Genomic DNA, 14,724 nt, shown 5'->3' with positions numbered 1-14,724 from the left:
ATTTAGTTATTGTAGCTTCTGGTTTTTAGCACATCAGTTCTACAGTGTGGCATGTTTCGTTGAAGTCACCTCTGTATTACCTTCTTTTCACAGAAGAGCAGATTGCCAAATAAACATTTGGGAGAGGTAATATGTGTGTCTATCTTATCTGTCCATCTTATTTTTGATAGCCTATAATTTTGCAGCCCTGCGAAATTCATAGAGATAAAAAAGCAGGAGACAGGAGGGAGTGCTACTGGATGTATAATAAGCACATACAGTATTACTCAAAGTGGCATTTGCTTTTTCATGAACCACACATTTATTTGTGTCTTTATGTATTTATTTAGGAATTTGTTGGCTTAAATTGTGTTTTTCAGAGACTGGCTAAATGTATATAGCCCTCCTATAATTCTGCCCAGTCAACAGGAGGTAGAACATGCTGAAACCACAGCAAACCTGAGTCACCAAGGTAAGAATAAGAATGTGTGGAAGAGATTTCACACACACAGTTGCGCATGTGCACAAGCACGTACACATACACGCACACACGTGTGCGCACACGTGCACATACACACATTTATGACTCAGGCCAATTGGAAATAGGACACATGTCTGCATAGATGGAAATAGAAGGACACACGCTTGTAGCAAGATAGTATATTGCTCACTCCAGCCCCCAACGGTAGGGATGGGCTGATTTGTGTAAAGGGAAGACACTCAGGAACACTTCCACTGTAATTATTGCCTCGGAATTCTTTTCTGTAATGACTATAGGACTGCTTTGTTCTTTGATTTATAAAATAAAACATGCTATGGGTCAAGCTCACCTCAAAGCTGTGGCTTCTGATGAGTATTATATGCCTCTTATGTACAATAGAAAAAGCCTGCTAACTCACTTGGCAGTAAAACAAGCTACTATACACAGTTCAAAGGCACTTCTTCTTATGACTGTGTGTGTCCCAATGGCTATGAGCAATACTCAGTGAGCACACCAGAAGAAAACAACCCTTAACATTCTACAGGAAGATATGCATATTGTGTTAAACATAACTGAAGCACAGGTGAAAGAGGGCAACCCCAGATGAACCTGGTGGGATTTATTTCTGAGTTTAGGAGTATATTATGCATTTACAATGGAAGTAGGATGGACAATTCTGATGATGATGATTTTCTGTGTACTTTTACAAACTTTTAATTTCCAGAGTAATTTACAGTTAATGAGCATTAAGTGTGTGTAAACATGGCCTGCCGACCTCTGGTCTGGTTTGGAAGGGGAAAAGTGGATTGAATTGGACAGAAGGGGAGCAGAGTGTGCCAGGCTGAAGCAAAACATTAGAGACAAATCTCTGGAAGCAGTTTGGGAATAGGGGAGCGGGAACAAGGTGAAACTGAATCCACAGAAGATGAGGGCAGCCTGATGGGGAAACAAATTGATCTGCCTAGAGGGATTCAGCCAGGATGGGACCTGTTTTTAGCCTTGGGGGGTCCTCCCAGGCTCACTGCTCTCTGGAAGCCCAAGAGGCTATGATGATTAGGATTGCCTTTTATCAGCTTATATCGGCTGTGTCAAAATAACAGATGAGACGTCAGTTTGGGGGGTAGGAGGCATGTTCCTATAGCAGCTAAAAGGATATCTGTTGTATGTTTGATTCTGTTTGCAGATTGATCATTAGGAAACAATTGACTTTGCAGACACAGGAGATTGGGGGTGGGGGGATTGGAGTTACAATGTTTTATCAGATGCCCTAGTGTGACAGACTAGGACTCAGAAGACCTGGGATGGGAAGGGTGGAACTAGTAAAAATATTCCTTAAATTCCTCATATACCTTGAAGGCCCTAGTAGGGTCTAATGTGTCATCTGTTTTTGCCTAACTTTTTCTTTTGGACATGGCCAGTCTTGCCCGGCTTATGCAGTCTAGCTGGCTGGATTGCTCAGTGGTTTAGGTTTCTGACTTTGGGGCAAGAGGTTGTGAGCTCAACTGCCCACTATGTCTCCAGGGAGAAGAACCATCCTGTGTGGCTTTTGGGCAAGCTGCACAGTCCCAGGGCAGCCCCAGAAGAAAGGAACGGTAAACCACTTCTGAGTATTCTGTACCTGGAAAATACTGAAAATAAGTCAGAATTGACTGGATGGCATATAGTTGTTATTATTGTTGTTGTTGTTGTTGTTGTTTACATTCTGATTACATCCAGAATGCGTTATTGTAATATAATTTACATAGGACTTAGTAAGGAAAGCAGTGGCTTATAACCTGGTGCTGCATTTTAGCATGTTGCTCCATGTGTACTTAAGAGAAAAGCTGATATTTCTACTGCTGCATGTTCTTTTTATGGCTGTGTGTAAGGGTTTTTGAACTTGCTGTGAGATTGTTGGCCTGAAGCATTTAGCGTTGCTGTTCCTGTTTTATAAATGTAGACCCCTCAACTGGGTTCCTTCTGAAGGGTTGGCATGGGATGGTGGGAGATATAGTCTACAACAACTGGTTTTTCATGAAGGTGTTCCCGACTTTACTATATTTGAAAGCCACCTTTTCTTTTGCAAGATTTTGGAACATTGCTCTACCCCAAAGTTTTTGGGTATCACTCTGAATCAAACCTGGACCTACAAGAAACATTGTCTAAGAACCAAACAGAAAGTTGCCAACGGAAATAACATACTTTGGAAACTGGCTGGGTCAAATTAGAGTGTATAACCACAGACAATAAGAACAACAGCTTTATCCAAGTACTTGTTGTTGTTGTTGTTGTTGTTGTTGTTGTTGTTGTTGGTTAGTCATTAAGTCACATCCGACTCTTCATGACCCCATGACCTCCATATGGCGGTGCTGTATGGTATAATTCTGCACATGCCAAACAAGTGAATGTAATTCTTAATGAATCATGCAAGATTATTACTAACTGTCTGAAACCAACTCCCATTGAAAAAATCCATTGTCTAGCTTGGCATTGCCCCTCCGAATGTACATCAAGAGGTACGAGAAAATCATGAATGAAATAAGGTAATACAGCACCAAACCCATCCACTTCATGGACACAAACCCCTAGACAACAGCTAAAATTGAGAAAAAGTTTTCTGCATATGTCTCGAGCACTAAATATTAAATCAGAAGAAGCTAGGCTAAACATATGGACAACAAAAACAACACACCTTGCTGAATGGATGAACGCTGAAGAGTTTCTCCCACAAGGACAAGACTCTAGCTGGACCATCTGGAAGTCAGTTTATAAACTACAAAGCAGAAAAGGAAGATCAAAAAATAATCAAGTAAAATGGAGCTGCTTGTATACAGAACATAGTTTCTGTGACTATGGAGAAATTCAATCAATGAAACACTTAATATGCATGCACTGCATGCCCCACCAAGTGTACTATAGAAGATCTAGCAAATGGCTGAGATAACGCTATTGAAGTAGCCCAGTTCTGGTCAGAAATAGTCTAATTATCTTAATATTTTAATTTGTTTTTAACTTTACCAATATTTCATATACATACATATATCCATCATTTTGAATTGTGCAACACTCTGATATGAATAAAGAAAGCAGAAACAAAGCATAGTTCCAGAACATACACAGAGCGCAGACTAAAGAGCGCAGAGCATATCTCTTTAGAGAAGCTAAGCCAAAGTAACTCATTTCTCTATGCCATTTTTATACCCATCATCCCACTTTTCCAGACCTTTTGAGAGAAGTCCGCCAATCAGATTCTCAGTTATCCCCAAGCCTTCTAGATGGGAGTAAAATTTCTTCCATGTAACGTCAGTCTTCTGGCTGTTTCCCTACCCCCACCTCCTTGAGCTCAACTGAAACCAGTTTTACTTTATTATGGTACCAAGCAAAGAAGTGTTTCTACCTTGTTTCCCACCAAATAACACCCATCTGTGAGTTGTCTTCCAATTAATTGGCAGTTGTTTTGCCCCCTTTCCTTCTCTCTGGCATTAACGGACCTGAATTTTACAGAGACTGAAACCTATTACCCTCTCTTTTGCCAGTTTCTGAGCATGAATAATGAGTGCACAACATTAAGGTTTTTTTAAATGTCAGTAATTATAACCATATTTTTAAAAGAAGTGGTTTTCCATACTCTGCCAACCACCTTGAAACATGGATCTTTTCTGCCCCCTTGGCTTTCCTCACCCTCCTTTCGTGAGGCTCACTACCGTCATGGTGGCGATGGATACCTATTGTTCTCCTCATTCTTTTCCAAATGTAGAGCCTGAAGTAGGAGATCCTGATGCATTCCAGGTGTGCATGGTGGCTACTCTCAAGAATGAAGCCATCTTGGTGATTTATTCGTTAATAGAGATGACGGTTCCCACACCGGGAGTCTTTTCATGGGTGCGTAAATTTGTAATCACTTGTGACAGCTCAGTTGCTGTCAGGGTAGGACCTTGCTTTGAGGAATCTGACAATACTTTATGTTAAAAGCCCTAAACACGCCAAGGAGAATGGGATAGTAATCCTTGAGTTAAAGGCGCATTCAAGATACATTTCAGCTAGGGACCGGAGAAAATTCTTAATGTCATCCTTTTAAAAATCTTACTTTTCTGCAGCCATGCTGCAGTTCTCATAAATCTAACTGCTGAGGGACTGGATGCTAGATGCTGCTCAATATGCCATGCAAACTTCTGTTTAATTAATTTAATCTAACTCTGAAATTGGAGATGGGGATATCTGTACTCATAAACAAATATGAATATCCCTGTCCCAGCGGGACCAGACCATCCACTTACTCATCCCAGTGCCGTAAAGGTCCCACTCATCCTGCCAATGTGCCAGGAGCTCCGCTGTCTCCCTGCTCAGCTGGCCACTCCGGACAGGGGGCGGGAGGACGGGTGACCAGCTGAGCAGGGAGACAGCAGCGGTCCTGGCCCCATTGGCAGGAAGAGCAGGATCTTCGCAGCACCGGGACGTGTGTGAGTGGACGGTCTGGTCCCAGCAGTCAGACCCTCATTAAATCCAGCTGGGATGGGGATATTGTATTTCCCCGAAAATTAGACAGGGTCTTATATTAATTTTTTTCTCCAAAAACACATTGGGGCTTATTTTCAGGGAATGTTTTAATTTACAATCATGTCATCTTCTTCTGGTTGCTGCACAATGGTGGAGGGCGGAGTTTCACTTAACTGTGGCTTACCTTTGGGCTAGGGCTTATATTACAGGCATCCTGAAAAATCATACTAGGGCTTATTTTCAGGTTACGTCTTATTTTCAGGGAAACAGGGCATTCGTATTCATTTACAAATACGCATATCCCCATCTCTACTCTGAATCTTCAACCATGGCAAATATTAACCTTTCCCCCTTTTTTTACTTTAAAAAAGGTGCAAGAACCACGTACACCTTGTTTTGGAGGACAATAACCATCCCGAAAGTCTCCCAGAAGTGCTATTAGTCTTGACAGATGCATGTTAAATCTAATGAAGAAAGTAGGCTTTATATACCAGACTGCTCAAAGATGCAGTAGTTACTAATGTCTAACCTGATCCACAAATCATAAAGCAGAATGCCTATCTCTACATCTACAGTGGACCCTCTACTTACGGGATTAATCCGTATTGGAACGGTGGCTGCAAGTCGAAAAGTCTGTAGGTCGAATCTCCATTGACCTACAATGCATTGAAAACCGATTAATCCCATAAATGGCAGTTTTTATTCTATTTTTGTTCCATTTTGGCTTTTTTCTGGTCTGTAAGTCGATTCTGCGGCTGCAAGTCGAATCTAAATTTTGCGGCCAGAGAAGTCTGTAACTCGAAAAGTCTGTAAGTCGAGCTGTCTGTAAGTCGAGGGTCCACTGTATTGTCTTTGGGCTTACCTACTCAACTTGTTGGTATTTCCATTTACCAAATTAAATACTGCCCATCTCATGTTACAAATAGCTTTTATAAGTCTTCATGGTTTTAAAGTGTTTGCCATGTGTTGTAGGGATGCTGTTCAAGCCATTGGAGCATGTAGAAATTAGTCCTGGGATGCTATAGGTCCCAACCTATGGAATTTTACACCACTTTAGGGGTATGTTATAAACTCCCTTCATATCAAATAGAGCATTTGCAGCAGATATTCTCTTATTACTCATTCTGAATGGAAGTTCCCATTGTGCTGGCAGTGGGATTGGCATCACAGCCATGCCCTCTTGACTGACATAAAGATATGGGCTGTGGTTTGGATACAAGATTATATATACCTAAAAGAGATCTATTAAAGTCAAGGAGACTTATTTTCTTATGAGAATATGAAGTCCTATTTGATTTCAGTGGTGCTGCTACAAGCATGCATGAGATCTTGCCTGCAGAATAATATGAGCTGCTCCGTGAGATCAAGCTGCACAACGTCAGAGACTCAAGAACTCTGACAACATTGTCTGGCAGATTTCAGCTGCAGTGGAAACCATAATAAAAAAAAAACCAACTGGCAACAGCAGGAGGTTGATGCCTCCTCAATCACAAGCAGAGAAAAGCATGAAGATAACAAAATCAAGTTATCAGCCCCGAAAACCTGTGGTTGTTTACTACTGGTACAAAATTGCCTTGCCAACTTTTATATGAATCTGTAATGATGTCCTAAAACAAAACCAAAAAAAAAAAAATCAATTTTCTTTTTCATTCTAATAAAAGATCCTTATGATATTCTTTATTTGGAGTATAACTCATGGCAAATGTATAAAAGGCCTGCATTGTTTTCCATTTTAGAGATCTCTCTCTTCATTGAGCACTCACTTCTTAACTAATATATCTTTAGTTACAGGAGGGATATATATAGTTTTGAAAGAATATAATGCGCAAAAAAAGAAAGAGGTAGTTTGTCTTAGATTAAGAAAATCTGCCTTTCAATGTGACTATTTACTCTCTTTTACCACCTAAAAAGGACGTGGTGGTGCTGTGGGCTAAACCGCAGAAGCCTGTGCTGCAGGGTCAGAAGACCAAGCAGTCGTAAGATCGAATCCACGCGACGGAGTGAGCGCCCGTCGCCTGTCCCAGCTCCCGCCAACCTAGCGGTTCGAAAGCATGCAAATGCGAGTAGATAAATAGGGACCACTTCGGTGGGAAGGTAAACAGCGTTCCGTGTCTAAATCACACTGGCCATGTGACCATGGAAAGATTGTCTTCGGACAAACGCTGGCTCTATGGCTTGAAGAGCGGGATGAGCACCGCCCCCTAAAGTCGGACACGACTGGACAAAAATTGTCAAGGGGAACCTTTACCTTTACCTTTACCACCTAAGTATTGCCGTGCCTGATCAGACTCCCAAAAGTCAGTAGAGTCTGGGATTTTGTTTCCGACCATGAGCAGTCAGATACTTCAGACACCCAAAAGCAGAATAGGAAGGTGTAAAGACTATGGATGTAAAATCACCCAGCGGATGGCCTGTTCTGCATAGAGGAGATTCATCTTTCGCAGGCCTATACTGATATGCTGTAGTTTTACAAAACAGGGGCTGAAACTCTGATAATCTAAACTTAGATTACACCTTTGGGAGAAGTCCCTCAAGGCTGTGGATCAGGCAGCCAAAAATAGGCCTCTTCACACAGCCTCTATTAGCATCTACAAACAGCCTTCCATTAGAAAGGCACTTGAGTTGGTATCAAAACAACTAAAACAAACAGCTGCCTGCCTCAGTCCTGGATTCTATGGGACAATACACCTCCGTACAGGATTTTACTTTGCCCCACTTGTCACCTATCCTGAAGCCTGCATTAAGGGCCTCTTCTCAGGCCGCTCCACTGACACTGATACCGGCTAAAGATGAAACTACATTTAAGAACTGACAAGGCAAAGGAGAAAACACAGACCTCAGAAAGACCTAACCCTGAAACATTCGCACCTAGCTAAAAAGGTATTTACGGCTGAGATAGAATAACAATGTAACTCTTCTCCTTCCTCCAACCATCTTTTTGATGTAACAGATGGCCCATCATTGGAATGCCTATAGGAGGAAGCCAGCAATGATTGTTGTAACATTCACAAGTGATTCACAGTACTGAAGACCATATATCGGGACCCAGGAAGAAAACACGTAAACATACCAATAGATAAGGGGAAATGGATACTCTTGTCCCCAGACATTCAGGCGCATCCTGGGCACAGGTCAAGGAAAGATAGGGCTACAATATGCATATCTTCATGTAACCAATAGATTAGCGTAGTTGGCATAGTTTACCCAATGAGGGACTGGATCCAAAGTTGGGGTACGAATGACCAATAGAATTGTAGCATTTTATTGCTCTTTGTCTGTATCAATATAAAATGTATGTACTCTATATGTTCAAGATCTTCTCTGCCTTAAGGGAAGTCCCAGCTGACCTTTCTTGCTCTCTGCTATTCAAAATAAAATTGGACCTTTGGTTCAGCTCTTGCTCTCTCACCTGATTTCTTGCTAGAAAACCAAAATCCAAAATTGGCCAGTAACAACACCAGGAAGGCATCTGCCCTTAGTCAAATCTAAGAAACATGCCTCAGAATATCATACTGATTCAGGTGAAATAGAGGTTGCTGATAACTGTGTTAAGGTCTGCCAGCTCCTTCTGCACCTTAGAGTGCCTACACTCACGACCCACCATAGACTTCAACTTTTACACCTCAGGCAACATCACCTTCCACTGTAGCACTATTTGGAATGTTGGTCAATATAAATAACATTGACATCCTTGATCTCTGACTGCGTGTGGCAAAACCTGAAATTTAGGGAATCCACCAAAGACACTGTCTAGGTTGGGTTTGTATTGGATACATTCCCATACTAGTGTCTCCAGTCTATCATTCTCCAGTACCTCAATACTGGCAAGCTAATTTCCCCCATTGGGGAGGAAATTGTCTTAATGATCTCAACACTGCTATTACCACCAGAATCAGATACTCTGTATCAGCCTCATCAGGATACTTGCCATTCTGATAGGTGTCTCTCATACCCATCCTGGTCCAATTCTCACTCCTAGTCCCAGTCTCATAGATCCTACTCACATCGCTGTCATACAGAAGGTATTGACACTGTTACACACCAGTTTACATTTATTATAGATGTTCCTTGGCAAGGTATGACTACAGTACTGTACATACATTCTTCTCAGTACCATGCACATTCATCCTGCAGGAGAACACCTCAGCAAGGGTCATTTTGTCTTGATATAGGAAGTGACTTTCCTCTGTATCTGATACATCACTCCCATCAAGCACATTCCCAAGGTGTGTCAGCTCCATCTCAGACGTATTCTATCAGTGTCTGCCAGACACTCAGCACTACCCAATCACAAGATCCATCTCTTACTGCCAGCTTTGTTTCAGGCATTTTTAGCCTCCTGATCCTCAAAGGTGCAGATACAACACATTGTGATACCAACTACTTCTTCAGTGCCACTGTTGTCTCCCAAGTGACATGTGCATAATATAGAGAGGTTGGCACTGGGCACTGAAGATGAGTATACCTGCCTTTTGGCTGACCAACCAGCTCTCTTTATGACCTGGTGAAGAGACTTCTGTGAAGTCTTCAGAGATCCAATCTCATGTACCAACCGGGTCAACGTTGATGGTATTGACTCAAGTTATAAAGAAGCTGTTTTAGCCATTGGTGCCTTGCAGTTTCAGAGCGGTCACTTTTGATGACCCTCCTAATACCTATAACACAGCTGGAGGGGTTTCCAAACAGTGCATTGTGCACAGACCCTCCATTTTTAAACTTTTACAAGGATAAAGTGATTTTTCATCCTGATACTTTTCTGCTGAACATAATGTTTTCATTCTAGGAGAAAGTGCACTATAACATGTGGAGTAGGGCATTTCTGCACAGTCTGTACCCCCCATGTAGAATACTGTAGCTTATAGCTTGTAGGATCTTAGCTGTAAATATATCCTGAACATTGCTGCTGATGTTGACATAGCAGACCATTACTTTCAGCCAGCAGTTACTTGGTACTGTAATTCTTTAAAAGAGGCAAACACTTAGGATAAAATGTGGAATACAGCCTCCATTCAGTTATGATTTATTATTTGCCATCATGTTGTTATCCATCATCTTCCTTACTTCTTTAGCTCTTCTAAAAAGACTTTTTCTGAAAAAGGCTCATAGCTCTCTGCCAAAGCTTTAAAATATATCTGATTGATTAAATAAATGCTGGATGCTGCTAACCAAAATTGTGAGTTTCTTGGTGGCTTTTCTCATTCCCAGTTCTGTGAATAACTGGATAATGCTGTTAAGTGCATATGACTGCTAGACAGCGGTACTTGAATTTGGACAGCAACCTCAAGGGAGTTACAGGAAAAAAAGGCTCTGATGTGCTGTGTTTGTTTTATGGAGGGAGCAGAGTGTTGAGCTCTTTACTCGAAGGTCATTTTGTAGCTACAGCTATTGTGGTCTTAGATCAAATAAAGCCTAAACTATCCCTAGAGGCAAAAATGGTAAAACTGAGGCTGTCCTACTTTGGGATACTTTTCTGGGAAAGACAATAATGCTAGGAAGGGTTGAAGGCAACAGGAAAAGATGAAGACCAAATATGAGATGGATTGACTCCCTAAAAGAAACCACAGGCTTGAGTTTGTAAGAAGAGAGCTGGGCTGTTGAGGACATGACATTTTGGAGGTCGCTCATTCCCAGGGTCACCATAAGTAGGAGATAACTTGATGTCCCATACCAACAAGAAGCCAAAAAGCAAAGCGAAGTGCGCTGTTTAGATACCACCCCGTTGTGCTTAAAGCACTCTCTCTTGGTGGTTTATAATGTAATTATGCAGGCTAAACATTACAACAAGCCACTGGGTTCTCATGTCACCCTCACCAAAATGGCTTTCTCCAGCAAAAACAAAACAAAACCCCAAAAATAAAAAGTGAATTAGCAGTGTTGGACACTTTTAGGAGCAGTGATTCACCATTTAAATTAGAGAGCTCCCCTTTCCCATTCAGCATTTAAGACCAAAGAATACCAGTTTTCAGCACTAGAAATAGGCTCCTGCCTACTTCCGGGGATTTTTATTAAGTTATTTTGCGTTTTTTTTATGGTCTGTACAACCTCTGGAGCATTCTTGGTGGCAGAATACTAGTCCCCACATCCAACTGAATCTGCCTAGCACAGTTTAGGAGATTCTGTTCTGCAGCCTGCTGTAAGAATAAGCAAGAGCTTCTGTACAGACAAAAATTGCCGTTCTTTTACCCTGTGGATGATTAACGTCTGGTTTTTCCTACCCAGCGAGGTGGAGATGGCCATTAGCTCAGATTATTTTTAAAACCCATTTGACTAGTTACAGGAGATTGATCTATCCAGACAAATGGAAGAAAGTTTGACAGGATCCAACAGTCTCGACTAAAATAACCTTTTCATGTTTGCATCATCGAAACGAACCCATCTTCCCTTGAAAAGGTCCACATTGGTTAGGGCTTTTGGATTACTTCAGAGAAAAAATGTGCATACAAAACAACTGTGCCGTTGAGAGAACTCACTTGCAAAGTTTGGCCCATGGGTCTTTAGGGGAAGAAGCACCTCTGGCCGAGAAAAAATATTTGCTCCTGAGAGGTTCTCTTTTTTTATCATCTAGGACAGTGGTCCCCAACCTTGGGCTTCCAGATGTTCATGGACTACCACTCCCAGAAGCCTTCACCACCACCTCTGGTGGCCAGGATTTCTGGGAGTTGAAGTCCAAGAACATCTGGAGGCCCAAGGTTGGGGGCCACTGATCTAGGAGACCTTTCCTGCACCTTGCCTTGGGGCTTCAAGCTGGACTCTTGCCTCAGTTCGTTGTCATGAACTGTGTCAGGGCTCCGCCTTGTCCTCGGCCTCTTTCCTCTTCAGTTCCTGCCTACTTCCGCAAGCCCAGGCTCCCTAATGGTCCAGGATTGGCAAGGTTGGGCAGTTCTTCCACCCCATTGGGTTCTGGAGTGCCACGTTTGCCCTTGCTGGAGGCTCTCCCTTGAGGAAGGCATGACAGGCGTGACCTGGGCATTAAAACTGGTCTGCTAAGGAATGTTAATGTCTTTTAGAAGGCACTATGAGAAAAGGATAATTACATGAAAATAATTACTGTGCCTTTGTAGAAGCCAATTTTCAATTATGTTTATTGAATCTTTGTTTCATAATGCAATGGCTTTCTTCAAATTGGCTCAGCTCTTCCTGTGAACTAATTATGTGCCCATTTCTGTAGCTATTCTGTTTTATTGGGGGGGGGGGAAATGAACTTATTAATTCTTTATCTGGATGGTGAACACTGGTGAAATTTTGAAGTGTGTGTAGTATGTTTGGTGTTTAATTTTGTCTTATCTTGGAGGCTGTAAAGCTTCTTTTCCTGCCCAGATTTTATAAACAACCATGGAGGCATCCTCCTTGGTATATACTCTCTCTCTCTCTCTCTCTCTCTCTCTCTCTGTGTGTGTGTGTGTGTGTGTGTGTGTGTGTCTGTGAGAGAGAGAGAGAGAGAGACCACTTCTCCCCTTTCATCTGTCACAGGTGAACAGAGATCCCAACTCACCCTCAGTCAGGGGAAATTCTGTTGTGGGATTTGTCCCCTTTCCCGAATCTGGGAAGTCTGATAAATAACGGGGGGAAACCCAAAAAGGCTCGAAGCATAGTGCCTGGCTTTGTCGTCCCTTAGCTGGGAAGTCGTCTGGTATGTGCAGTGAGCAGCAGGCGTGAACAGGCAGGATTGTTTCTAAGAAGGACTAAACTTTATTATGTCTGCAAAGAAAAAGGACCATAGCGCAATCAACAAGGTAATGCAAAAGAGACATATCACAAAGACTGGTCTCTGGGCACAAGCTAAAAATTACAAAATGGTGTAAGAAATAAAGAATTAAATGTACACATTCTGGAAGCTCAGCATAGCCAAATAGAATCATAAGCTCTGATGCAACTAACTCACTAGGGCCCTGATTTTAGTCAAAAGCATGTTGTCTCTCGTCTCCCATTGTCCTGGGATTTGCCTGGGATCAGCTGCTTCTCAAAGCCTCCCAGAGTGGTAGAATATACCAGATGGGCGGGGTATAAATCAAATCAAATCAAATCAAATCAATCAATAATAATAATAATAATAATAATAATAATAATAATAATAATAATAATAATAATAATAATAATAATAATAATAATAATAATAATAATAATAATAATAATAGCAATAGCAATAGCAATAGTAATAGTAATAATAGTAATAATAGTAATAATAGTAATAATAGTAATCAACCTGATTGGCTGACATCTCAGTCACCAACAGCAGCCTCACTGATATCACAGCTGTCTTTCCTTGGGTTTTTCTGGGCTTTCCAGGTGTACATGTTATAAACCTGTACCATATAAATTAGGATTCATGCAACATGTTGCTTCTTAATGACACAAATCCGCCATGACAGAAGTGGTCAAAGCTTAATGCAGTAAAAAAAAATCCCACCTCTTTCACAGGAAATGAATGAACCAATGACAGTGATTTTGGGGCCACTTTTACAATTTTGAAACATAGCCATCACTGGTTCCTGTATCAACAGAGGTGAACAGTAAGAGGGCAGTCAATGGCATATTGTGATAAAGAGATTTCCAGAACTATCTGTTCTGAGATAGATGGACTTTTGGTGGGAACTAATAAAACTATACTCACGTTATTCTTTTCCAGCTTTTTCTTCTGTTTCTGATTTTTCTACAATCCATGAATGTGGTGGCTTTCACATCACCATGAATAAAGCAAACATGAATCAATCATGAATTAAGCAAACATTTGAAGATCTTGAACATCTCAAGATATTATACCTCCTTGCCTGCTGTGCTTGTAGTTCAGATGAAAATTAATGGAGTCTTCATTTCCTTATAGGTGAAGGTGACTGCACGGCTGAAGAAGATGAAGTACTTACTCTCTTGTACGACCCCTGCCTAAACTGTTATTTTGATCCTGAAACTGGGAAATACTATGAGTTAGCATAAGCTGTTTTCATGGCCAAGGAACTTGGCCCTTCTTCCAAACTGTTCCAGCATTTGGATCTTGTTCCAAATACTAATTTAAAACCTGTTTCTATTATTATTATGTTCTCCAGATTCTTGTTGCATGTGCAAACCGAACTAAAAGATTGGAAAAATACCACACAATCCTCCTCCCGCTGCCCCTGATAGATTTGTTCTGTACTTTAACTGATTGCCTAGGAGGGTTTTCTGCTCTTCATACCCGTGTTTTAAGCTATCTGATACTATATAAAATATGGAAAGATACCTTCTAAGTGTGCGAACAAATTACGGTGAATCAAAGACATTTGACAGGTTAAACTGTGAATTACTGTGTGATGATTTTTCCATTCTTTCATGTCCAATAATCTAAGTGGTTGTTTTGCATTTTTGCACTTCAGGAAATACAATGTGATATTCAAAGGGAAGTGTTATGTGAACTTTTTTATTCTTTGATAAAACAATATTTCTTTGTTTTCCCAAAATATCAAATGTTTTTGTAGGGGTTTTTTGACATATTTTGTGAACCTTACATTGTCCTACCACTGCCATCTCTGCCACCTCACGCTGGGATTGCAATGCTACACAAAAAAATAAAATTTATGGGGCAGGGGCAAGAAAAATGCCCATTCCCTTGCTTGACTTGATCAAACGGAAGCACCTTCCACAATCTAGTGGTCAGTCACAAATGCATCCCCTTGTCATTGGTCCCTACACAGTAACAGAGAAGTGGTACTGTACACTCTCATCTCTTGTGGCCAGTGTTATCAGAGAATGGTTTCAGTGTGCCTTTCATAGAGGCAGTGCTACAGCTAAGCAGAGCAAGCTCAGTCAATACTTTG

The 14,724-nt window shown here is 41.3% G+C and overlaps 1 protein-coding gene and 1 long non-coding RNA gene across 8 annotated transcripts in view; one reads left to right on the top strand and one right to left on the bottom strand.

The window, feature by feature from the left end:
- CFAP20DC (CFAP20 domain containing) overlaps positions 1 to 14,310 on the top strand; it is a 255,404-nt gene extending 241,094 nt beyond the window's left edge. For 5 of the 7 annotated variants that reach the window (XM_078388811.1, XM_020795358.3, XM_072989319.2 and 2 more), the window contains 2 exons: positions 360 to 451; positions 13,758 to 14,310. In XM_078388811.1, the coding sequence (XP_078244937.1) occupies positions 360 to 451; positions 13,758 to 13,867 (202 nt within the window). In that variant the 3' untranslated portion in view covers positions 13,868 to 14,310. The remainder of the gene's footprint in view (positions 1 to 359; positions 452 to 13,757) is intronic. The other 2 variants (XR_013542793.1, XM_072989321.2) reach the window with 1 other exon arrangement.
- On the bottom strand, positions 5,949 to 11,411 carry LOC144587629 (uncharacterized). The gene is made up of 2 exons (XR_013542796.1): positions 7,200 to 11,411; positions 5,949 to 6,839 (listed from the first exon to the last, which is right to left on the bottom strand). It is a non-coding gene; the product is annotated as an uncharacterized LOC144587629 (long non-coding RNA).
- Positions 14,311 to 14,724: the final 414 nt, after the last annotated feature.

This window comes from Pogona vitticeps, chromosome 2 (genome assembly GCF_051106095.1).
Source record: "Pogona vitticeps strain Pit_001003342236 chromosome 2, PviZW2.1, whole genome shotgun sequence".
Lineage (NCBI taxonomy): Eukaryota > Metazoa > Chordata > Lepidosauria > Squamata > Agamidae > Pogona > Pogona vitticeps.
The sequence above is the reverse complement of the archived record's forward strand: the minus strand, read 5'-3'. Positions and strand labels throughout refer to the sequence as shown.